The following is a 25,849-nucleotide window of genomic DNA, read 5'->3' on the forward strand; positions in this document are numbered from 1 at the left end:
CCTGAAGTAAATAATTATATTTTAAATGATTCTAAAATCGAAACAATTATATTCTTTGGATCACCCCATAGCTATTCTAAAATTATAAATATGTCATGAAACTTCATTTTCACATTGCTAAGGATTAACTTTCCCCCTCCCCTTTGTCTCATCAAGATATTCTTCTGGGGCCAGAGAGGTAGTAAAGAGGTAAAGGTATTTACCTTGCCTGCAGCTGGTCCCAATTATGTCCCTGGTCTCATGGTCCCCTGACAACCATCAGGAGCAACCACCAAGCAAAGATCTGGAACTAGGCCCTAAAAAAAACCTCTGAAAGTGATCCCCCAAACCAACCAATACAGTATGTAAGAAAACAAAAAAATTCCTCTGGACGAATGTATGGCAATGAATGAAAGGATCCAGAAACAATATAGTGGGTGGGGCATTTGCTTTGCACATGACTGATCCTGGTTCAATCACTGGCACTACATATGGCCCACAGAGCTCTGCTAGGGATGCTTCCTAAACACAGAGCCAGGAGTAAACTCTGAACTCAGCTGTGTAGCTCTTAGTACTGCCATCTACCAAAAAAAAAAAAAAACACACAGACACTCATGCCACAGCATACATAAACTTTTAGGGGGTCTCAGCCCACCAGATGTATCCTCAGATTTTCTTGGTGGGGAGAACTAAAGTAACCCCCATGGGGTTCCTCAAAAGGCCCAATGTGGATGCCTTTTTTCCCTGCGTAGATGGTTGAAGAATTTCCAGCGATGCTTGGCATTACATTTTACGTCAGTATTTGACTATCAGGCAAAATTATGGCCTCTATCAAATAATCTGGCTCAGAAATTCCAGCACCAAAATTATTTGAGAACCCCTTTTCTGGATAATAGCCAGACCTAAAAGCAAAGATAATACTTTTTCTCTCTTTTTCAAATATGCAGCTGCATTTTCTGGTAATCAAAGGTGTAACCAGAATGCAGATCCTGGTTACTGACTATTGACTCCTTTAGAAATAGGGAAACTCATTTTTGGGTATTTGGCTCCTCCCTTTACTTAATCCCTAAAACAACAGAGTCCAGCCCAGTAAAGATCAAGTTCCTAGTATTTTCTACTCCCTCCTAGTCCTAATTTTGCATTTAAAGTAAGTTTGCAAAAAATTGCCTTGAGTTGTAACCTTCTCCTTTGTAACCTAGTATTTTTACAGACACACCCATAGCTTAGGTATTGTTACTATTGTACTTTGCTTTATGATTATAATTACTTGTTACCCCCCACATAGAGAAAGCAAGCACCAGACGTGGCTTTTGCCTTCCTGGTGCAGTGCCTTCCTCTCAAGAATTATCTGCCAAAAGGCCTGTTCAGTGAAGTCAATCATTTGACCCTTTGCATGGATTATTGGCTAGAATTCTGACACGGCTGTGATTACATTTTTCTCTTTTCCTTTTATTTGAATCTTGTCTCTTTTGCCACTACAGAAATTCAGCCTTAGCGATCTTACAGACAAAGATATGTCTGTACCAAAGCCCGCCAAAAGTTCCCCGCTGGCTAGTTTATTTGTGACTCGTATTTCTAGTATAACATGGCACCAGCAGCTTGTTTTACTGAGTCTAGCTCTATGATAGTAAACAATTATTTCTGTCCCCCCAAAAATCTATTTTTTGGCAACTATATAAACATCATAAATATTTCTGTCTCTCTCCTCCTGGTTTCTTGTAAAACCTGTTTTCCGTTTACCCAAAAATATTTCCACCTCCAACTCTAGCAGGGCTCTTTCTCACCTACAGGATAGTCATTTGATATGTAGATTCTAGGCCTGGTCCCCAACGTACTGTTTTTCCAGAAGATCTCCTACTCTTTGTTTTCCCTGACGACACCCTGTATACCAGACCCTGTGCTTTAAAATGTCATCAGCTGAAAAATAAAATTTGTCTTCTGTCTCTTAGATGTGAGTCCCCATACATAGTGTGTGGTAATTCATTTTTTACAATATTATTCCTTCTTCGTCCACTCGTGCTCCTGCTCTCTCTCTATGAAAGGTTCCCAGACCTTATGAAGGTTCTGCTTAGAGATGCTGGCTTCTGCAGCAATTATTTTTCACCTATGGCTAATTTTACCCCTATAAATTCCCCTGATCAAAAATTAAACTTGTGGCACACTCGTCAGATGTGAGTCACCATACTTCGTGTGCGGTAACATTTCTGCAATGTTATTCCATTCAGCCACTCGTGCTCCTGCTTTCTTCTCGTGAAGGATTATGACCCACTAGAATTGTTGAGACGCAGAACGCCTGCAGCAACTCAATGTGAGAAAAATACAGTTTACTTTGTTTTATTAAATGTTTTATTAAATGAAATTTCAATTTCAAAGTATTATGGCCAGTATGATTGTTCTATTAAGATAAGTAATATTTGGGGGGAATTGGGAGGTAGTTCAAATTGTAAAGCACATGATTAGCACGTGTGAGGTCCTGAATTCACATGGCTTCCTAAAGTACTTTCTAACAGATTCAAATATAAGATATTTATATATAACATCAATTTTATTTAGTAATATAGACAGTTTAAAAAAACTTACCGAAGCAGGCTAAAGACTAAGGTGAATTATCTTTCAACCTCACAACTCAATAGTAAATATGCATTCATTATTCTACTAACCTTTTTCCATGCAAGTATAGAAATATGAATATACTGACCTTCAGAGAAGTTCCAAAATTTACCATGATTTAAATTCACCTCATATTATTGTTATATAACCTAAAGAAGACTGTGTATAAGGTGCTCAAATAAATGACCTAGCAAAAATACTTATATAAGATATTGCAAATTTAGAAATAGTATAGTAATACATAAAGCCTATTACACAAATTCTTCATTTAAAAGAAAAAGTAAATGTTTCTGGACTATACACAGATTTTAAGGTTCCAATAGGGTTTATCATCAGTGATAGTCTCTGATTTTTTCATTAAAACGTAAGTGTCTATAGATCATACTCTTACTCAATAACTAAATAATGAATAAAAATTACATTACAAATAGTTGACATCTTAAAGACTTCATTGATTATGAAGTCTTTCATATTAAAAGACATTTGATACTAGAGATAAAGTCAGGGATGATACTCTGGCTTTAGAGTTTTAATCAGTGATTATTTTGAAGAGTAGTATCTACTGAATATTTTAGGACCCTAGACACAGAAGGCTCTTTTGTGTGAAAGTAGAGCTAGGGACCATTCTATACAGAACTAAGAGAGTCACATGGTACCATGGGATACCCATAAGCAATGCATGATTTTAGTCACTTTAATTATTTCCCTGATCCCACAGAAGTTTTTTTTACTTACTATCCACAGTTATTAATTATGCTTATTGTTCTGTCATATCTATTTGACGTATACCCTATAAGCATTCTTCTAAAACATATTTATTTGCTTCAATTTAGTTTAATTTTACAAATGTTCCTATTTTATTTAGTTCAATCATGCCATATTTACCCATAACTTAGAAATAGTTATGCAGAAGTATATAGTAAAGAAAAGTTTCTTTACAATGAATAATATTTATAAATAATAACAAATATAGATTTTTGGGATGTCAGAAATTTGTCATCTATTAACTGTATTCAATGTTTTTACAATCTTTTTTTTTTTTTTTTTTTTTTTTTGGTTTTTGAGTCATACCTGGCAGTGCTCAGGGGTTACTACTGGCTCCACACTCAGAAATCGCTCCTGGCAGGCACAGGGTACCATGTGGGATACTAGGATTTGAATCAATGACCTTCTGCATGAAAGGCAAATGCTTTACCTCCATGCTATCTCTCCAGCCCCTACAATCACTTTTCTAAAAGAGCTTGTCAGACATTTTTCTTATTGTCAATGCTGCTTTTGGAAAAACTATGGTTTGCTTTTCCCCTAATCTTTGAGACCCTATTACAACACTTTTTGAGACCTGCTGCAAGCATACCTTTTAGAGTCTTTGGGCCTGCAGCTGTTTGCTGTCTAACAGGCCAACTACTTTGCCAGGTTTCCCAAAATGAGTCACAACCGCTTTCTAACTTTGGGGAAACCCCCGTGCCTGCTAAATTTGGACATTACAGAAGCCAAAGAAACAGTAAGCCAACAGACTGGTGGCAAGCCTCTGAGGCATTGAACCTAATTTAGAGAATCATTTTATGTACTCTCTTTGAGCTCCATGCTGTGTGATTCTACATGATTAATTTCCATTAGCTCTCCCAGAGCAGGAGAGAGTTGGTTAGGGAATCAAACTGAGTATAGCCATCATGGTATTCTACTCTTGTTATTTCTTTTCCTAATCTTATCTAAAAGACATATTATGAATGTAGGGCATATTGAAAGATGTACATTCTAGTGCCTATCTGCATTGCATCTAGAGCTGCAATGACAATCTCTTCCTTTTAATTCAATGTTTACATAACTTTATACAATTGTTCACTTACATAAAATACAATAAAACATCTCTGCCTAAAATACTGCAGGATTCCAAAAATCTATATTCCCTGTCTATTTCTCTCAGTCTCTCACACACACAGAGGAAATCCTCTAGAAGTTCTGATTTAAGTATATAGTCCCTACACCCAACATGAAAACTACTATTATTCTAGTAGTTTCCCATAAATACCCATTATTTTGTAATAATATTTTTTATTTTGACCAAAGTGGATTACAAATCTTTCACAGTAATATTTTAGGTACATAGAAGATCCTCACACATCAACAACATCTATAAGGATGTCTTATGTATCATAAATCCATATAATTTAGACCTTATTTGAAAAGTGGAATTTTCAACCCACAGCTTTTCCATATATAAGGACACCTAAACTTAACAGAGTTTCATTTGAGTACTCCTGGGAGCAAAATGGTGAGGCACTTAATAGGTTGTAACTACACAACTATTATTGATGAAATCCCAAGAATAAATTGAACTTTATAATTAATGCTCATTAAAAGTATTCCAATTATACAGGAAAGGCACATGCTATTATAACTGGAGTCCTGAACCAAAAATGAATACCACCAGAAGCCCTTAAGATTCTAAAAATAGGTTTTTATAGAAAAACTCTAGGAAAACATTGCATACCCACAAAATGAACATTTTAACTTACTTTCATGAATTGTAGCTATTTTGATATAATATGGTTACAATATATTAATTCTTTTCTTAATATACAACCACTTCTACAACATGCCAAAAACCTTCACCATTGTCCCTAGTTCCCTTCTAGTTTTTTTTCCCTCTTTCCCCACTAATGCCCCACACACTTCTTGAAAACCTCAGTTTCATTGTAGTTTTAAAACATTAAATCATTGGACACTGTCTATTCATTTGCTTTGTTTTGTATAACAGCAAATGTTGAAAAAGCACTCCAATGCCCAACTATAAGTGAGGTATATATGTATACACAGATGAATATTCCTCAGCTACAATAAAATGTGGAATCTTACCTTTGTTTCAACTTGAAAGGAACTAGAGAGTGTCATGCTAAGTAAAATAAGCCAGAGAGAGAACAAATACCAGATGATCTCACATACAAATTTGAACTAAAATATTCATTATAGTATACATTTTCCCCCAGTCAAAACCAGAGTGGAGTTAAATATTTGAGTATAACTCTTGGATTTTCTGTATTATTTGTCTGAGTCCTTTGGAATCACTTAAAGTATCAGTGTATATAACGCTAACTTTCTTATAAATTCCAACAATTACTGATGAATGACTCATTGTTTAGAAAAAAATATGACCCAAATTATCAGTTATTTCTGTCTACTAGGAACTCTATCACTTCCCTCACAATTTTTAACTTCTTGCTACAATGAATTTTAAAACAAAATATCAAAATTAATAATAACTAAATCATGCACTGTGTCCAACCCTAGTCACCTATATATTAGTCTTAATTATGGAACTTTTACCCCAGATTTATGGGAGAAAATTTTTTTCAGTGAACCAAGAGAATTTTAACTGAACAAAATTTACTTGGAAGACATGAGGGGAGAGAAAAAGATACATACAAGAGAAAACATGGGTTTCTCCAGAGTGGTAAAAACAAAATGAAAGAGAATCATATTCAAGGAAGAATATGGCCTTCAAAAAGCAAGCAAAAATTATATTCTTTTGGTGGGTAGTAGGCCATACACAGTGGAGCTTAGGACTTATCCTTGGCTCTGTGCTTAGAAATCTCTCCTGGAAATGCACAAAGGACCATTAGGGTGCCTGGGACTGAATCCAATCAGACACATGCACAGCATGCACCCTATCCACTATACTATTTTTTTGGATCTAAAAAATTATATTCTTGGAGATCAAAGCAATAGCACAGTTATAGGGCGTTTGCCTTGCATGCAGCCAACCTGGGACTGACCCAGCTTCAATATGTCATTCCATATGTTTCCCAAGCCTGCCAAGAGTGATCTCTAAGCACAGAGCCAAGAGTATCCCATGAGCACCACCGAATGTGGTCCCAACACCCCCAATAAGTTATATTCTTAGTTCCAATTTACAGGTGAAGAAACTAAGTTCAGGAAAAACTCATTCCAGTAATCTCATTTGATTTCTCAACTTTTTAACATTGTAACAGATCATGCTAGTTTTACAAATAATTTTACTTTCACATTATTCTAACTCATTGGTTATATTTATCATGTGGTGTTTAAATGCTTCAATATACTTTCATCATAAAATATAATGGTATATTTTTCATAAATAACAAAATGATCAGAAAGTAATCAGTCACATTTTTCATACCTACCTTCTGCTGACATTATATTAATTATCAAATTGTGTCTTGCAGTCTCAAAGGTACGCCTATTATAGGCAGTAATCTATTAGAAAAAGGAAATCATATTATAAATTAAACTATTATTTGAAAACAAAATTCAAATGAAAAACCAAATAATTCTTTCCATTTTCATTATTTGTACATATATGATTACAAATAAGAATTCAGAGGGTTATCAATGAGAACATAATTAGTCATATATAACATGCTAAAATAGAAAAGATAAAATCAGAAAGATCCATTTATAAAAAAAATTAAATGGTAGTAACATGCAGATGCATCATTAGTAAATAGAATAACATTCTGAATTACTTACCCATGCTGTTCTAATATTGTTTAAGTAATAAAAATGATTGTTATTTTAAGTAAATATAATTTAAGGATGTACTGGATAACATACTTTAAAGCAAACATATCTCTATGTTCTTTGCATTTAGTACTAAACTGCACACCAACTAGTCAAAAATGTCATGAGTAACTTTTTGAAAATCATATCATTTATTTATAAATAGGAGTAAAGCAGCAAGGATCATAGTATTTGTATAAAGCTTATGGCACATGCTCAAAAACAAAACAACTGGTTTGCAAAGTCAAATATTAATAAGCATTTATAGACCTTATATCAAAGTCACTCATAAACAACTACTGCAACTACTGCAAACATAAAGTCAAGATATGAAATCAAATATCAAGGAATAAATAACTACAACAATATTATTCAAACATGTTTGCAGTACCTCAAAAAAAATACCCCCAGTGATTGTGTAAGAGTCCTAGTAGCACAGCACTAGTCTTCTGTAAGTAATAGTAGTTCTAGTTGACACTGAGACAAAAGGGTAGGATAAAAGAGACTTAAATAAAAAGAATTCTTGTGATTTTAAAAACAAAAATCATAGATTTTATTGCATAAATTAAATATAATCTATTCATATAAAGTATTTGATAGAAAACTAAAAATCAGAATTTTGGGATATATTTTGGAAATATTTGGAAATCCAAAAAATATATATGTTTATATATATACATACATCTGGATATAGTATATATATATTTCAATTACATTTAATATAACCTTTAACAACATTTAAAAGTTATATATTCTGGATTACTGGGGCTGGAATAGACATGCATGAAGGTGAACCATGCTGTCTGACAGGTACAGGGGGAGGGGGAAATTGGCACAGGCCCATCCAGTGGCACTCCACCATTACTAGGGCTGGGACAGATGATCACACCATCTGACAGGTAAAGGGGGAGGGAGAAGTTGACACAGGCCCAACCAGCGGAGCTCCGCCATTACTGAGGCAGGGACAGGTGCGCAGGGAGGTGAACCACACTGTCTGACAGATAGAGGGGAGGGGAAAATTGACAGAGGCCCAACTGGCGGTGCTCTGCCATTACTGGGGCTGGGACAGGTGTCCACAGAGGTGAACCATGCCGTCTGACAGGTGGAGAGGGAGGGGAAAAATCTGACCCAGGCCTGGACCTCTGCCACACCTTCTAACAGGTAAAGGGAGAGAGAAATATTGCTGCATTAGGGCAAGGCGAAGGGGACCTAAACCTTCTGTCAGAAGAGTGAAGGAGGAGACTTGAGAGCGAGGCCAAACCTCAGCAACCACAGCCATACCCCAAGAAGGACCCCAGCCTTATGTCACAGGTGACAAAGGAGGGCTGAAATCTGAAGGCAGTACACTCCAAGACAAACCACCAAATGCAAAGAAATATGGATAAACTAAGGAAGACACTAACAACTGGAGATATGGAGAGAAATCCTAGCAAGTTTCCAAGTCCACCAAAATGCACAGGCCCATTAGACGAGGACCTAAAAGTGGAAATGAAAGCTATGGCAATAGAAATCAATGAATCACTAGCCAACGAGTTCAAGAAATTCACAGATGAACAAATCAACCAGCTCAAAGAAGAACTTTTACAAAAGATGAGAGAATCCATACAAATGAAATAAAAGGAAATAAAAAACATCTTAGCAAGCCATAATAGCAGGATTACACAGTTGGAGAATCTCATAGAAGAACTTGAAGAAAAATTACAAGCCAAAAATGACAAAGAAGCCAATAAGTAAATAAAAGGTAAAGCATTGGAAGAGAATGTTAGGTATTTAGTGAACAAAGACAAAAGAAATATCCTACAGATTGTAGAAATATTAGAAGGTGAGGAAATAGGGAGAGGGGAAGAACAAGTGGTGAGCGAAATAATAGCAGAAAACTTTCCCACCCTCTGTAAAAAGGCTCTAATGTAAATCCAGGAGGTAAAAAGAGTCCTAAATAAAATAGACCCTAATAAACAAACACCAAGACATATAGTAATCCAAACGGCAAAAAAACAAAGAGAAAAATGAACTCATTAAAGCAATGAGAGGGAAAAAAAACCCTAAAGTACAAAGGAAGAAACATAGAATCAAACAAGATCTCCCATTGGAAACAATGCAAGAAAGAAGACAATGGAATGACATATCTAAATGACTTAATGAAAGAAACTTCCAACCTAGAATCCACTACTCAGCAAAACTCATTCATATGAGAGGGAGGAATAAAAGCATTCTCAGACCAAAAAGAACTCACATTACATTATTTGTGTAAACAAAGTCTATTCTAAATGATCTACTCAGAGATGAATTAAACATAGGATCTGGGCCCGGAGAGATAGCAAGCGGTGTTTGCCTTGCAAGCAGCCGATCCAGGACCAAAGGTGGTTGGTTTGGATCCTGGTGTCCCATATGGTCCCCCGTGCCTGCCAGGAGCTATTTCTGAGCAGACAGCCAGGAGTAACCCCTGAGCAATGCTGGGTGTGGCCCAAAAAAACAAAAAACAAACAAACAAAAAAAACATAGGATCTGTGCAAAACCCAGTATCTCTAACTACAGAAACTTCACTGCAACAACAGTGGTTGAGAAGACCTTTTACTAGGACCACAAAGAAAGACTTTGGTGGCAGACAAATTAGTATGCCTAGAGATTCTAGTAGGCCTATGGCAGGATGCTTCATGTTTAAGTTTTCCCTATTCTTAGGCCAAAGGGTTTTACTTTCTATTTTCCTCAACTTTTGCTGCAACTATGCAAAATAAATAAATAAATAAAATTAAAAAACCTATCACACACCCTTTTTTTATTCTATTTTTTATTTTTTATTCTATATCTTTTTTGGGGGGGCCACACCCATTTGATGCTCAGGGGTTACTCTTGGCTAAGCGCTCAGAAATTGACCCTGGCTGGGGGATCATATGGGACACTGGGGGATTGAACCGTAGTCCTTCCTTGGCTAGTGCTTGTAAGGCAGACATCTTACCTCTAGCACCACCTCTCTGGTCCCATATTCCATATCTTTTAGGTAGAGGCTCCAGCCTTTTTCATGGAACTTTGGGACATGGATTACTTTGTTTTACCACGTATTTCTGCATTTTTCTCTAAAACTAAGAATAAAGATAAAAAAGAAAGACTGGGGACCAGGGGCCAATTCGTCTTAGATGCATTGTTGGGGAAAAATAAGGACACACACAAATATCAAGGCACAGACAATGACAATAGAATCAAGAGTCCTAAACTTTAAATATCTAAATTTTAATGAACTTGTTACACTGGCAGGCCAGGGAGCAAAGAGTGGTGGTGTAGGATTTACTCTGGGTTCATTGGTGGAGGGAGGTCCACACTGGTGATGGGAATGGTACTGACTCACTGTATATCTGAAATTCAACTATGATGGACTTTGTAGATCACAATAGTTTCAATAAAATAAAATTTAAAAAGACTTAAACATGTTTTTAATGACAAAGTATCAATTCTCTAGACATTGTTGTAATACTTCAAAGTTAAAATTCAGAAATAAAGACTAGTTTCAAATTAGTAATACTATTTTCATGGATACCATTATCATAATTATGAAAAATTTCACTTATAAATTTCAGAGGCTTTAAGAATGTTTTTTTAAATAACAGATTTAAAGAAAAATGAAGGGAGGACTTTTTATCCAAATTCATACATAAAGATTAATTTTAAATTGTAATAGGATATAATCTACCACTTTTAATGCGATATTCAAGTACTATAATATTTCCAGTCAAATTCTGCCTATCATGATGATGTAAAATAAAAGAAGCATGCCTTCCTGTTCACATATACTTTCTTGATGCTTATTTCTAGAACAGTAGCTGCTCTCTTTCAAAAGATTAACCACTTAATACTACTTAATAAAAAGATAACTACTGAATATATTAACCAGTAGACTTATATGATTAAACATTAGTTTAAAGTAGGCAGATCTTTTAGCAATTTACTAACAGAATACTCAATATAAATACATTTCTGACTCAGAAAAGATAAAGTTCTCACCATTATCTTTTGGATGTATTATTTGACACAATAAACTTATTTTAATAGTAAGATGTAAGAATATACTTAACTGAAAATACTGGCTTAACATCACTGCTTCTTTCTTATCTGAGCCCCATGGCTCTCTCAAGTTAAGACTAGCTACTCTGGGGGCAGGAGTGGAAGCACAGTGGTAGGGTATTTGCCTTGCATCCAGCTGACCCAGAATAGACCTCAGTTCAAACCCTGGCATCCAATATGGTCCAACAAGCCAGGAATTTTACTTTACTTAATAATTTTTATTGTGCCCAAAGTGAATTAAAAATCTTTCACAGTAAATTTAAGATGCATATTGACAATAAATCAGGGGCATTCCGACTACCAGTGTTGTCCTCCTCCACCCCATGTTTCCAGCTTGCATCCCATATCTCCTTCCTTTGCCCCACCCCAGGCTGCTAGTGTAACTGGTCCCCTCTTGTATAGCTTGTTGTAGATTTGTATTGATTCCGTTGTCATTGACTTTGGATTTGGTGTTTAAGTCTGGTCATTTTTTATTTCCACTCAATGTTCATATGACTGTTTGGTCCTGGTACTATCTATTTCCCCCCACCTCCCAATTTATGAGGCAGAATAAGATGATTCAAGTTATGTGGTTCTGTTGGGGAAAAAAAAATTAAAGAAAAAAATAAAAAAAACCGAGAGGAGTTCATCTGGATGTTATAAATATCAATTTAAATGAAGAAAGGAAAAAAGAAGAAAAATACAACAATAAAAACAACATACATAAAAGAAAAAAAAAACAAAAAAATAAACAAAGCAAAGATCCAAAAAAAAACCCCCAAAGCTAACAACTATAAAAAAAGTAAAGGCGGGGTTGGGGAGACAGCTCAGCGGTGATTGCCTTGCAAGCAGCCGATCCAGGACCTAAGGCGGTTGGTTCAAATACCAGCGTCCCACATGGTCCCCCGTGCCTGCCAGGAGCTATTTCTGAGCAGATAGCCAGGAGTAACCTCTGAGCATAGCCGGGAGTGGCCCAAAAACCAAAAAAAAAAAAAAAAAAAAAGTAAAGGGCAACAACAAAAACAAAAACAACAATAAAAAACAACCACGAGAACAAAGAAAAAAGAGAGAAAGAAAATAGGAAGGGAAGGCTGGTATGGCAAGTTTTGTGCATCTTTTGCTTTGTTCTTTAACTACATATCTTAGTGTTTACAAAGGTCATAGGATGAAGCCTAGGATAGAGTCTTTCTTTACAGTTCTAGAAGTTCAGTTTCATCATTGTTGTTGTAATCAATCTTCAGTAATTAGTGGTCTTGGTCTTTGCACAGCACCTGGACAAAGCCTAGGATAGAGTCTGTCATTATGGTTCCATAAGTTCCAAAGTCATACCTCTTGAATTAAAGACCTTGGTTGTTGTATAAATCCTAGTCTAAAGTCTAGACTAGGGTCTTTCTTAATGGTCCCAGGCTAAGTTCTACCCAGTCATGGTTGCCAAAATCTGTCTTCTGTAGTTAGCGATCTTGGTTTTTGCACAGATCACTGAACAACATGTCTTCTGATTTCATCTTACCATTAGGTGATGAGATAGGACAATCTGCTCTTAGATAAAGTCATTGCCTTTTCCACATTATCAGAATGTCATATCAAAACTGGCACAAGTTGGTGCCAGAACAGTATTGGGAAATTTCCCAGGGGGAGTTTGTTTCCTTGTGCTATTACAAGGTACTATGTTGGTTCTATGTCTAGGATCTAGGATGCAGAATTGAAAGGTCACTGTTTGATCACATGGAGTATAAGTTGGGTCCACATAACACATGTTCAGGGTGGGAGGTGGCCCACCTGTAATAAAATAGGCCCACCTATTATAAAATGTATGGGTTCTTATCCTAGTTGATAAGAGCTTGTTTCTATACATAAAATTTCCCATTTTTAAGGATGACTTTGCAAAAGGGAGTAGTGCCATATTACATTACTGGTGCATTAGGGGGTAAGAATGACAGGTTACACAATCTCTGTGCCTTGGTTATGAACTGAGCTTTTCTCCCAGGCAAGACATTTTCTGGTAGGTTTCTGTACCATGCAGAATCAAAGCAGATGAAGTTAAAGAAAATATATATATAAATAGAAAAACTAAATAAGAATAAATTTTAGGGGCAGTGAGTTGGTGCTAGTGGTAAGGTGTCTGCCTTGCAAGCGCTAGCCAAGGAAAGACCATGGTTCGATCCCCCTGGCGTCCCATATGGTCCCCCAAGCCAGGAGCATTTTCTGAGCGCTTAGGCAGGAGTAACCCCTGAGCATCAAACAGGTGTGGCCATAAATTTTCCTCTCAGAACCGCTTTTGCTAAGTCCCATAGATTCTGGCAGTTTGTGTCTTCATTATCATTTGTTTCCAGAAAAGTTTTGATTTCCTTTTTGATTTCATCTCGGAAACACTGGTTGTTCAGTAGCGGGCTGATTAATTTCCAATTGTTAAAGTTTTTATTTTGTGTCCCTTTGTAGTTCACATCTAATTTCAGAGTCTTGTGGTCAGCAAAGGTAGCTGCAAGATTTCTATCCTCTTGATTTTTTGAAGGTAAGTTTTATGTGTCAGCATGTGGTCTATCCTGGAGAATGACCCATGCACATTGGAGAAGAATGTGTATCCAGGTTTTTTGGGGTGCAGCGTCCTATATATATCTACTAGTCCTCTTTCTTCCATTTCTCTTTTCAGGGCTAGTATGTTTTTGTTGGGTTTCAGTCTGGTTCATCTATCAAGTGTTGACAGGGCTATGTTGAGGTCTCCCTTATTATTGTGTTATTATTGATGTCTTCTTTCAGATTTGTCAATAATTGTTTTAGTTTTCCGGTCTCTCATTGGGTGCATATATGTTTAATAGTCTGACTTCTTCCTGTAGCACATATCCCTTGATTAGTAAAAAAGTGTCATCTTTGTCCATTACCACTTTTCTGAGTATAAAGTTGGTGTCATCAGATATTAATTTGGCCACCCCAGCTTTTTAAGGGTGTTGTTTGCTTGGCTAATTTTCTTCCAGCCTATAATTTTTAGTCTATGTTTATTCTGATTATTCAGGTGTGTTTCTTGTAGGCAGCAGAAGGTAGGATTCATCTTTTTGACCCATTTTGCCACTCTGTGTCTTTTAATTGGTGAATTTAGTCCACTGACATTGAGGGAGATGATTGTCATAAGATTTAATGTCATCTTTGTAGATAAGTTTGCTGTGTTTGTTGGTCTCTCTTGTCTTAAAGTAGACCTTTCAGTTTTTCCTTTAAGGCTGGGTTTTTATCTGTGAAGTTTCTGAGCTATTGTTTATCCATGAAGCTCTGTATCCTTCCTTCAAACCTGAACGTGCTCTGCAAGCACACATCAAGAAGGAAGAAGGGGCATGCCTGAATAACTTAATGACACAACTCATAAAACTAGAAAATGACCCAAAAAAGGCACCAAAAATAGGGAGACAGAAAGAAATAACAAAGCTGAAAACAGAAATCAATGAAGTGGAAACCCATAAAACAATCCGAAAGATCAATAAAAGCAGAAGTTGGTTCTTTGAAAAATTAAACAAGATTGATGGACCACTGGAAAAATTCACAAAGAAAGAGAGAGAAACCTGATAACCCATATTAGAAATGAAAAGGGGGAGATCACGAAAGATACTGCAGATATCCAGAGGGTAATCAGAGACTACTTTGAGAAATTTTATGCTACTAAATATCAGAACCTAGAAGAAATGGAAAAATTCTTGGACACTTATAACCGTCATGGTTAAGTAAGAAGGATGTAGCATATCTAAACATCCCCATCACTATGGAGGAAATTGAAACTGTAATCAAAAGTCTGCCTAAAAAGAAAAGCCCAGGCCCAAATGGATTTACTAATGAATTCTTTCAAACCTTTCATGAGGAGCTACTACCAATCCTAGCCAGGCTCTTCCATGAAATTGAAAAAACGGGAACACTCCCAAACAGCTTATATACCAAAACCAGGAAGAGATGCTGCCAAAAAAGAAAATTACAGACCAATATCCCTGATAAATGCAGATGCAAAGATCCTCAACAAAATCCTGGCAAATAGGATCCAATGCATCATCAAGAAGATCATACACTATGCCCAAGTAGGTTTCATCCCAGGAATGCAAGGATTTAACATCCGTTAATCCATCAACATAATACAAAACATCAACAACAAGAAAAATAAAAATCACATGATCATATCAATAGACACAGAGAAAGCTTTTGATAAGATCCAACACCCATTCATGATAAAAACTCTCAGCAAGACGGGAATGAAAGGAACCTTTCTCAACCTAGTTAAAGCCATCTACCACAAGCCAATGGCAAATAATATCCTCAATGGAGAAAAACTAAAAGCTTTCCTCTAAATTTGGGTACAAGACAAGGCTGATGTTTGCTTTCACCACTCCTCTTCAACACAGTACTGGAAGTACTTGCTATAGAGATTAGGCAAGAAAAAGATATCAAGGGAATCCAGATAGGAAAGGAAGAAGTCAAGCTCTCACTGTTTGCAGATGGCATGATACTCTACTTAGAAAACCCTAAAGACTCTACCAAAAAGCTTCTAGAAACAATAGACTCATATAGCAAGGTGGCAGGCTACAAAATAAACACACAGAAATCAATGGACTTTTTATACACCAATAATGATAGGGAAGAGATGGACGTTAATAATGCAATCTCATTCACATTAGTGTCACAGAAACTCAAATATCTTGGAGTCAACTTGACCAAAAATGTGAAGGACCTATACAAAGAAAACTACAAATCCCTGCTCCAAGAAATAATAGAAGACACACGGAAATGGAAACACATACCCTGATCATGGATTGGCAAGATTAACATCATTAAAATGGCAATACTCCCCAAAGTATTATACAGATTTAATGCAATCCCTCTAAAGACACCCATGAAATTCTTCAAAGAAGTGGATCAAACACTTATGAAGTTCATCTGGAACAATAAACACCCTAGAATAGCTAAAGCACTACTAGGGAAAAGAAATATGGGAGGCATTACTTTCCCCAACTTTAAATTGTACTTCAATTTTTGTAGTACAATTGTACTACTATCAAAACAGCATGGTATTGGAATAAAGACAGACCTGCAGATCAGTGGAATTGGCTTGAGTTCTCAGACAATGTTCCCCAGACAGAAAAGCACCTAATTTTTGACAAAGGAACAAGAAATCCTAAGTGAAGCAGGTGAAACCTCTTCAACAAATGGTGCTGGCAGAACTGGTTAGTCACTTGCAAAAAAGCAAACGTAGACTCCCAGTTAACATCATGTATGAAGGTAAAATCCAAATAGATTAAAGACCTTGATATCAGATCTGATACCATAATATACATAGAACAACATGTAGGTAAAACACTCCATGACATTGAGACTAAAGGCATCTTCAGGAAGGAAACTGCACTTTCCAAACAAGTGGAAGCAGAGATAAACAGAGGGGGGTACATTAAGCTGAGAAGCTTCTGCACCTCAAAAGAAATAGTACCCAGGATACAAGAGCCACCCATCATGTGGGAGAAACTGTTCACTCAATACCCATCAGATAAGCATCTAATATCCAAAATATACAGGGTACTGACAGAACTTTACAAGAAAAAACATCTAATCCCAATAAAAATTGGGGAGAAGAAATGAATAGACACTTTGATAAAAAAGAAATACAAATGGCCAAAAGGCACATGAAAAAATGCTCATCACTGAGCATCATGGAGATGCAAATCAAAACAACGATGAGATACCATCTCACACCACAGAGATTGGCACACATCACAAAGAATGAGAACAATCAGTGCTGGCGGGGATGTGGAGAGAAAGGAACTCTTATCCACTGCTGGTGGAAATGCCGTCTAGTCCAACCTCTATGGAAAGCAATATGGAGATTCCTCCAAAAATTGGTAATTGAGCTTCTATTTGACCCAGCTATTCCACACCTAGGCATATACCCTAAAAACACAAGAATACAATACAAAAATCACTTCCTCACACCTATATTTATTGCAGCACTATTCACAATAACCAGGCTCTGGAAACAACCAAAATGCTTTTCAACAGATGAATGGCTAAAGAAACTGTGGTACATATACACAATGGAATATTATGCAGCCATCAGGAGAGATGAAGTAATGAAATTTTCCTATACATGGATGTACATGGAATCTATCATGCTGAGTGAAATAAGTCAGAGGGAGAGAGATAGACGCAGAATAGTCTCACTCATCTATGGGTTTTAAGAAAAATAACAGTCACTTTTGCAACAATCCTCAGAGACAATGAGAGGAGGATTGGAACTTCCAGCTCACTTCAAGAAGCTTGCCACAAAGAGTAATGAGTGCAGTTATAGAAATAACCACACTGAGAACTACTATAACCATGTGAATGAATGAGGGAACTGGAAAACCTGTCTAGAGTACAGGTGGGGTGGGGTGGGATGGAGGGAGATTTGGGACATTGGTGGTGGGAATGTTGCACTGGTGAAGGGGGGGGTGTTCTTTACATGACTGAAACCTAATCACAATCATATTTGTAATCAAGATGTTTAAATAAAGATATTAATAATAAAAAAGAACAGATGATGTAAGAGGCTCCCTGACATTTGGGAATAAACAGATTAAAAGATATTATTATAGAGGTATTAAACAGATAAAGGAAATATAGGCTTCCCCATTAAATCTTGTGGGGGGTGCAATCCAGGGCACATTTTCATCACACACTGTTGTCTTGTTGAGTTTGAGAAGTAAATTTCAGCAGTAAGGGATCAGGTAGTATCCTTGGATGGGGAGTGGTTCTAGATCTGATTCAGTAGCATGCAATAAGCCACATTTGTTGGGGGGTGAGAAGAAGGGCAACAAAGCATGAGTCAGCAGGAGTGTTGGTTGCACTTTCTTTCAGGGGCACAAGATTTTAAACTTAGAGGGTGTCCTTTCCTTTGAGAGCTGGGTGGTGGCTTAGTCAGGTGGAGGTTGGTCTCCATACCTAATGAATTAAGAACTGAGGGTGAAGAGGGTTAAATAAAGAGGAATACCAGATTAGGATTGGGGGATGAAAGGATAAAATGATTGCTGAAAGTGGAGAAGGGAAAACATATAAGAGGAACTATATATACTTTTTAGGCATGAATTCTTTACATTTTAGTTTTGTCAATCAGAGGAGAGCCCCCTGTATACATACTCATGACCACATAAAGACAGACATTAGTGATTTATTCTCTTGTTTTGTTTTGTTTTGTGTTTTGTTTTTGGGTCACACCCAGAAGCCCTCAGAAGTTACTCCTAGCTCTGTGCTCAGAAGTAGTTCCTGGCAGGCTCAGGTGATCATATGGGATGCCGGGATTTGAACCAAGATCTGTCCTGTGATGGTCATGTGCAAGGCAAACGCCTTACCAATGTGCTATCACTCAGGCCCCAGTGATTTATTCTTAAGTTGTTGGAGGCCTGACACTCATAGGATGAGCCTGAGCTCTTAAGAAATAATTGAATTAAGAAAAGATAAATAATTAGCTAAGAAAAAGATTAGGAGAGAAATCAAAGGAAAACAAAAGATAAGAGACAAGAGGAAGAAAATAGGGAAATATGGTAAAAATAAGTTAAAACAAAAGATTGGGTCTGTGCCTCAGAGTTGGAAGGTTTTCCAATTTCAAGGCTCTTCATCATTGACGCAGGTGGGCTATGCTAAATAAAGGTTTCAGGGTTATATAGTGACTGGAGCATTTTAGGATAAGCATAGTTTTCACATCTAGAGTACTAGGCAATGTGGCAGTGAGGACTATAAGATGTGGATATCCTATGCATTATTGTACACAACATCTTATGTTTAGAGGTTTCTTTTTGAAAAGAAACTGACAGTGTGGGCTTTGTTTAACATAGACTGAGTTAATGAAGAAGCAGGAGAAAGGAGAGAAGGAAATACATAGGTAAAAAATATTGAGAGGATAAAAAGGAAATAGTAATTTGCAAAATCATATTTGATGAGTGGGACCTGTAACATAAGTCTGTGGTGGACCATTGACTGTTTCATCATGATAATATGCTTTAGGTCCTAATAGAAAACATAAACAAAAGGAAATGGGTAATTTGGAGTATTTTATATAGACACTGTCTAAATGAGTACTGTATATGGTATCTAGTTGAGCACTGAGGAATATAAATAGGGTGTCCAAGAACCACTAAAGACGAGCTGAAAAGTTATTTTATACCTGGTAAAATTAAGTCATTAAACTATTTTGCTAGTAATCCCTACAACAGGAGTCCCTGGCTTCCAATCATATTCTGCACCTGGTTCTGTGAATAAATATATTAGGACATTATTATTGGCCTTTGTAGTTAGAGGTTGATTGCATACCTGTTCACTCTAACCCGTTGTTTCCATTGTTGCTGGTTTCTTTATGGTATAATGGATAGTTGAGGCTTTGTGTTTCTTCATTTTATGACGACAACTATGGAGTTAGTATAAGTGGTCTGTATTCTAAATACCTCAGAGAAGTGCTATCATTTTGTACTTATCCTTCTTCTGGCTTACTTCATTTAACATATTTTCTAGATTCATCAATGTTTTTTGCAAAATCCATGTTTGTGTCATTTCTAAATGCTCTGTAATATTCCACTGTAGTATTCCACTGTGTATAAGTGTTACATCTTAATGATCCATTCATCTGTTGTTGGGCATCGAGGTTGATTCCAAATCTTCGCTATTGTGCTGAATGCTGAGATAAATAGTGGAGTGCATACATACTTTGGGATGAATGTCCTTCTGTCTTGGGTATAGATACCCAGAAGTGTGATTGCTGGGTCAGATGGCAGCTCAACTCTGAGTTTACTGAGCACTCTCCACACTGTTTTCCATAGGGGTTGAACCAGGCAGCATTCCCACCAGCAGTGGATGAGAGTTCCTTTCTTACCACATCTCCGCCAACAGAGATTGTTCCCATTATTTCTGATGTGAGCCATCCTCACTGGTGTAAAGTGGTACCTCATTGTTATTTTGATTTGGATTTCCTCAATGACGAGTGAAGGTGAGCATGTCTTCATGTGTCTGTTGGCCATCTTTTGGTCTTCCTCAGAGAAGAGTCTATTCATTTCTTCTCCCCATTTTTCAATGGTCTTATTCGATTTTGTGGAGCTCACCTTTCTGAGTGCTTTTTTATATCCTAGATATCAACCCTTTATCTGATGTGTTGAGTGTGAAAAAATTTTCTCATTCTGTTAGCTGTCTTCTAGTTTTAACCAGTGTTTCTTTTGCCATACAAAAACTTTTTAGTTTGATGTAGTCCCATTTGTTTAGCTTTGATGTTATAACTTTTGCCATTGGCATTCCATAATCAAAGACTTTTTTTGAGGTATAAGTCTTGAAGTATTCTAATTTTTTACCTCAATGAACTTTAAAGCTTCAGGTCTGATTTCCAGGTCTTTAGTCCATTTTGAGTTGATTTTTGTGTAGGGTCTGAGGTATGGATCAATCTTTAGTTTCTCACAGATGTTATCCATTTGTTCTAACACCATTTGTTGAAGAGACAATCTTGTTCCATCTCAGATTCTTGGTTCCTCTAAAATATTAGTTGGCCATATATTTGGGAGTATAACTCTGTATATTCTATTTTAACCCACTGGTCTGAGACTCTGTCTTTGTCCTAGTACCATGCTGTTTTGATCACTATGGCTTAATAATAAAGCTTCAGATTGGATAAAGAATGCCACCCAGTTTCTTGCTTTTCAGTATGGATTTGGATAACCTAGGTCTTTTGTGATTCCTTATGAACTTTATAATTGATTGTTCTAATTCCTTAAAAAATGATGTCTGAATTTGGATAGGGATTGCATTGAATATATATAGTAATTTAGGTAAGATAGTTATTTTGATTATGTTGATTCTTCCAACCCCATGATCAAGGGATGTTCTTCCATTTCCTTAGGTCCTTTTCAATTTCTCTCTGAAGTGTTTTGAGGTTTTCAGGGTATAGGTCTTTCACTTCTCTTGTCAGGTTCATTCATAGGTACTTGATATTTATAGGAACTATTTTAAATGGGATTGACTACTTAGTGTCTTTCTCTTCTGCTTTGTTATTTGTATAGAGGAATGCTACTGTCTTTTGTGTATTGGTTTTGCAGCCAGCCACTTTGCTGTATTGGTTTATTGTTTCTAGGAATTTTATTGTGGACTCTTTAGGGTTTTCTATGTATATCATCGTATCATTTGCAAAAAGATATTTTGGCTTCCTCTTTTCCAATCTGGATTCCTTTCATCTCCTTCTCTTGTCTGATTGCTATTGCTAGGACTTCTAGGACTATTTTGAATAAGAGTGGGCAGCTTTGCCTAGTTTCTGACCCTTGTGGAAATGCTTTCAGTTTTTCACCTTTAATGATAATGTTGGCTGTGGGCTTTTTATAGAAAGCTGCAACTATCTTGAGGAAGGTTCCTTCCAACTCTATTTTGCTGAGTGTTTTCAGTATGAGTAGTTACTGGATTTTGGCAAATGCCTTCTCTGCATCAATTGAGATGGCCATGTGGTTTTTGTCTTTCTTCTTGTTGATATGGTTTATGATGTTGATTGATTTGCATATGTTGAACCATCCTTGCATCCTAGGGATGAAACCCACTTGGTCATGGTGTATAATCTTTTTGATGTAGTGCTGGATTCAGTTTGCTAAGATTTTGTTGAGGAGTTTTGCATTTATGTTCATTAATGAGACTGGTCTGTACTTTTCTTTCTTGATAGTGTCTTTGCTATCTTTAGAAATGAGTATGATATTAGCTTCATAAAAGAAATTAGGAAGGATTCCTGTCTTCAATGTTTTGGTAGTAATTCTTCTTGGAATATTTTATAAAATTCACCTGTAAAACTATCTGGTCCTGGACTTCTGTTCTTGGGGAATTTTTAAATTACTGGACTTTTGTTCTTGGGGAGTTTTTAAATTTTTAAATTTTTAATTTTTAATTGCTGTTTCAATTTCCTTATTTGTGAGTGGCCTGTTTAGGCTTTATACATCTTTCTTATCAAGAAGATCATATTTCAGAAAATGATATTTCTCCAGAAATCTGACAATTTCTTCTGAATTCTCTAACCTGAGTAGAGTTGTTCATAAGCCCTCACGATGCCTTGATTTCTTGGGTTTATGTTGTAATCTCTCCCCTTTCATGTGTGATCCTATTTAATTGGGTGTTTTCCCAATTTTTTTGGTGAGTCTTGTCTATCTTGTTTATTCTTTCGAAAAACCAACTCCTGAGCCAGGAGTGATTTCTGAGCACAGAACCAGGAGTGCTGCCAGGGTTGGCCCATGAAAAACAAAACAAACAAACAAAAAAAAGTAACCACTCTGACTGAAACCCAACCACAATTATGTTTGTAACCAAGGTGTCTAAATAAAAATATATTAAAAATAATTGTAGTTTTATCATAAATGCATATATACTTCATTTCTTTGATTTTGAAAAATATAAAAATGGTAAATGATGTGGCTAAGGAAATTGTTAAAGAGGTAATACATATGTGATCCCTGAGTTTGATCCCTGAATAAATCTCTGAGCCATTAGCCCTATACCATTGGGTTAAAAAAAATCACTGGAAGTAGCCCATAACTCTAGCCAAGAGTGTTGGAGTGACATCTATTAAAGTAATAGTAAACTATTAGACCAAAGAGGTTATATAAGAAATGCCACTTGAGCTATGATAAAACATTTTATAACAGGCCAGAGAGATAAGATAAGGGTTAAAAGGCACTTGTGCTGCATGACACTGGCTTTGGTTTTATTTCTGGTGCCAAATCTAGTCCCCTGCGCACTGGCAGAGGTCATCCTCACAAGAGATTAAGGATGGCTCCTAAGCCCCAATGGTGTGACCCAAAACACCCCTCAAAACCACCGAAGTAGTAAACATAGCTTAAAATACTAAGAAATGATTTTAGGGCTTTTCAAAATGCAACATTATACTAGTGCATTTATTTACACTAGCACATTAGTGTATTTATACATTTTGTTTGGCAAGTTTAAATTCACCTTTTCTCAAAGAAACAAAAGCAACAATGGAATTTGCCCCAATTGAGTTGGGGCAAAGCTTTAGATATGGGCATTGAGATCCTTAGCACACTGATGATGGGTATAATGGTGAAATCATGTTTATGAGAAACCACCATTCAAAGTATTGTATATTACAGAACTTCAATCAATAAAAATTTAAAATAAAAGGCCGGAGAGATAGCATGGAGGTAAGGCGTTTTTTCTTGCATGCAGAAGATGGTGGTTTGAATCCCGGCATCCCATATACCCCAAGCCTATCAGGATCAATTTCTGAGCATAGAGCCAGAAGTAACCCCTGAGCACCACCGGGTGTGTCCCAAAAACAAACAACAAATTAAAAATAAATAAAACAATGCGCCAGAGCAATAGTGCATCCGTAGCGTGTTTGCTTGAACATGGCTGATCCAGATCCAACTTGGGTTCAATCCCCGGTGTCCCATTTGGTCCTCCAAGCCAGGAACAATTTCTGAGCACATAGCCAAATAACCCCTGAGCATCACTGGTGTGGCCCAAAAATAAAAACAAACAAAAAGTGTATAAATAAATTCACTGTTGCTGCAAACAGTTACTTAACACTGCACAATTATTTTCTATTACCTTATAGATGAAAATTTGTGTATTCAGTATTTTGTGGACTTCCAATATTTTATATAAATATTGTTAATGAGTATGATTGTATCTCCACATATTTATCTTTTTTAGTACATGGCTAGAATTGGACCAACTACAGTTATATCATGTGAGATATCCAGCAGTCATCAAGTTGCCATGCCAAATCCCATATCAACCAAAAATTCTCACTTTGGCCTTAAATATTACATACTCATTAATAATAGGTTTCTTTTAGGTGTTTATATCTCCTCTTTAGTGAGAATGTCTTTCCTATTGAACTGTTAGGTATATTTTTGTATTTTAGGCAGTTGCTATTAGTAAACTATACATATTTAATATACCTTCTGCCAGTTGGCTTCATTTGATAAACAAAACTTGCTATAATAAAAGTTATAATTGGGCTTTATATATTTAATTATACATCCTCTGTGAAACTAAAATAGACTATGGCCAAGTCCTACTAATGTTTCATCCATCAGTTCTGTGATCAGGAGTAACCAGAGCTAAAGCAGGCTGTGCTTGAAAGAAGTCAATGCCATTTATCCAACTTAGGGTGTCTACCTTGCTATCTAGATAAGGTGCTCATGCCAACAGGTCTATCTCTCTGATCCCTTTTTGCACTTTATTCAATAAATCTGCCCCAAGATCAAATAAAAAGTCTACATTTTCATATCCTACTTTGTAAATTTTTGGCTTGTTGTTTTGTTGGGATATTTTTGTTTGTGGTTTTTGTTTGTTTGTTTTTTTAGTTTTTGTGTCACACCTTGTGGTGCTCAGGGGTTACTCCTGGCTCTGCACTCAGAAATTGCTCCTGAAAGGCTCAAGGATTCAAACTGCCATCTGTCCTGAATCAGCTGTGAGCAAGACAAATGCTCTAATGCAGGTGCTATATTTCCAGCCTCCATAAATGATAAATTTTTACAATGAAATACTTACTCTAGACTTGAGTTTATTTGATGTGAAGAATCTAATTTATGTTTTCCATATGATTAAACAACTTTCTGATTGTCTTTTAATAAAAGTTCAATTTTCCATAAGTATGTAGCACAATTTCTTCAAATATGTCATTATTAGTTACAAAGATGAATTCATTTCTGGACTGCCTGTTCTATATATTAATTTTTTAATTCTTATATCAAACAGCCATATGATACATATATGTATATTTAATATATCTTCAAGTCTGGAATGGACTCTTCTACTACTCTCTTTTGAAAAATATTGTAACATTAGCGGACGCAGAGATAGTAGAGGAGTTAAGATGCTTGCCTTGCATGTGGCAGACTGCATCTTCAGTCTCACATACTAGTAGGGATCACTCCTGATCTCAGAAATAGCATCCCATAGCTCCTGGGATATAACAAAAAAAAAAAACCTAAGTCATAAGCAACAACAAATACCAAAGAATAATTTGATATAATTTCTTCAGGTATTTTAATATTTGCTTGATAAGTTACATGAAGAAATTTGAGATTTTAATTAAAATTTCAATGAAAATATAAGTCAGTCAAGGAAAGGTAGATCTCTAAAGGTTAAATTAGTCTACTCTCCTGAAATGTTATTTTTATTTATATAGATATTCTTTAATTTAAATAAAATGTTCCTACTTCCCACACAGATCTTAAATAATTAATAGTTATTTGATGTTATTTTTTATTTTTATAATTTTATTTTCATTTTTATGGGTTAGTATGGCTAAAGTAGCATTAATAATTTTATTTGTGATGTACAATGTTATTACATCACCACCAAAGTCCATGACCCTCCACCCTTGGAAATAATTTTATATATTATATTATAGTTTATGTTACATGTTTATACTAAGGTTGAAATTTCTGGTCTGGGTATATACATTTACATCACTTTATCACCACCAAAGTATCCAAATATCTCCACCAGTATACTTGTATTACTTCTACTCGGCCTCTTTACTATCCATCATTCCTTCTCACATAACTCAGTATTTTTATTTTTTAATATAGTGTCCCTGTATTTTATCAATTGATATTGTCTATACCTTTAATTTGTTTCTTTATATACCACCAATGAATAAGAGAATACAGTATTTATCCTTCTCCCTCTGGTTTATTTCACTCAGCAAAAT

At 36.0% G+C, this 25,849-nt stretch overlaps 1 protein-coding gene across 7 annotated transcripts in view; it reads right to left on the bottom strand.

The window, feature by feature from the left end:
• SGCE (sarcoglycan epsilon) overlaps window positions 1-25,849 on the bottom strand; it is a 102,048-nt gene that overhangs the window by 43,211 nt on the left and 32,988 nt on the right. For all 7 annotated transcript variants that reach the window (XM_049784641.1, XM_049784633.1, XM_049784629.1 and 4 more), the window contains one exon: window positions 6,750-6,822. In XM_049784641.1, the coding sequence (XP_049640598.1) occupies window positions 6,750-6,822 (73 nt within the window). The remainder of the gene's footprint in view (window positions 1-6,749; window positions 6,823-25,849) is intronic.

The sequence above is a fragment of the Suncus etruscus genome, chromosome 1, assembly GCF_024139225.1.
Source record: "Suncus etruscus isolate mSunEtr1 chromosome 1, mSunEtr1.pri.cur, whole genome shotgun sequence".
NCBI classification, from domain to species: Eukaryota; Metazoa; Chordata; class Mammalia; order Eulipotyphla; family Soricidae; genus Suncus; species Suncus etruscus.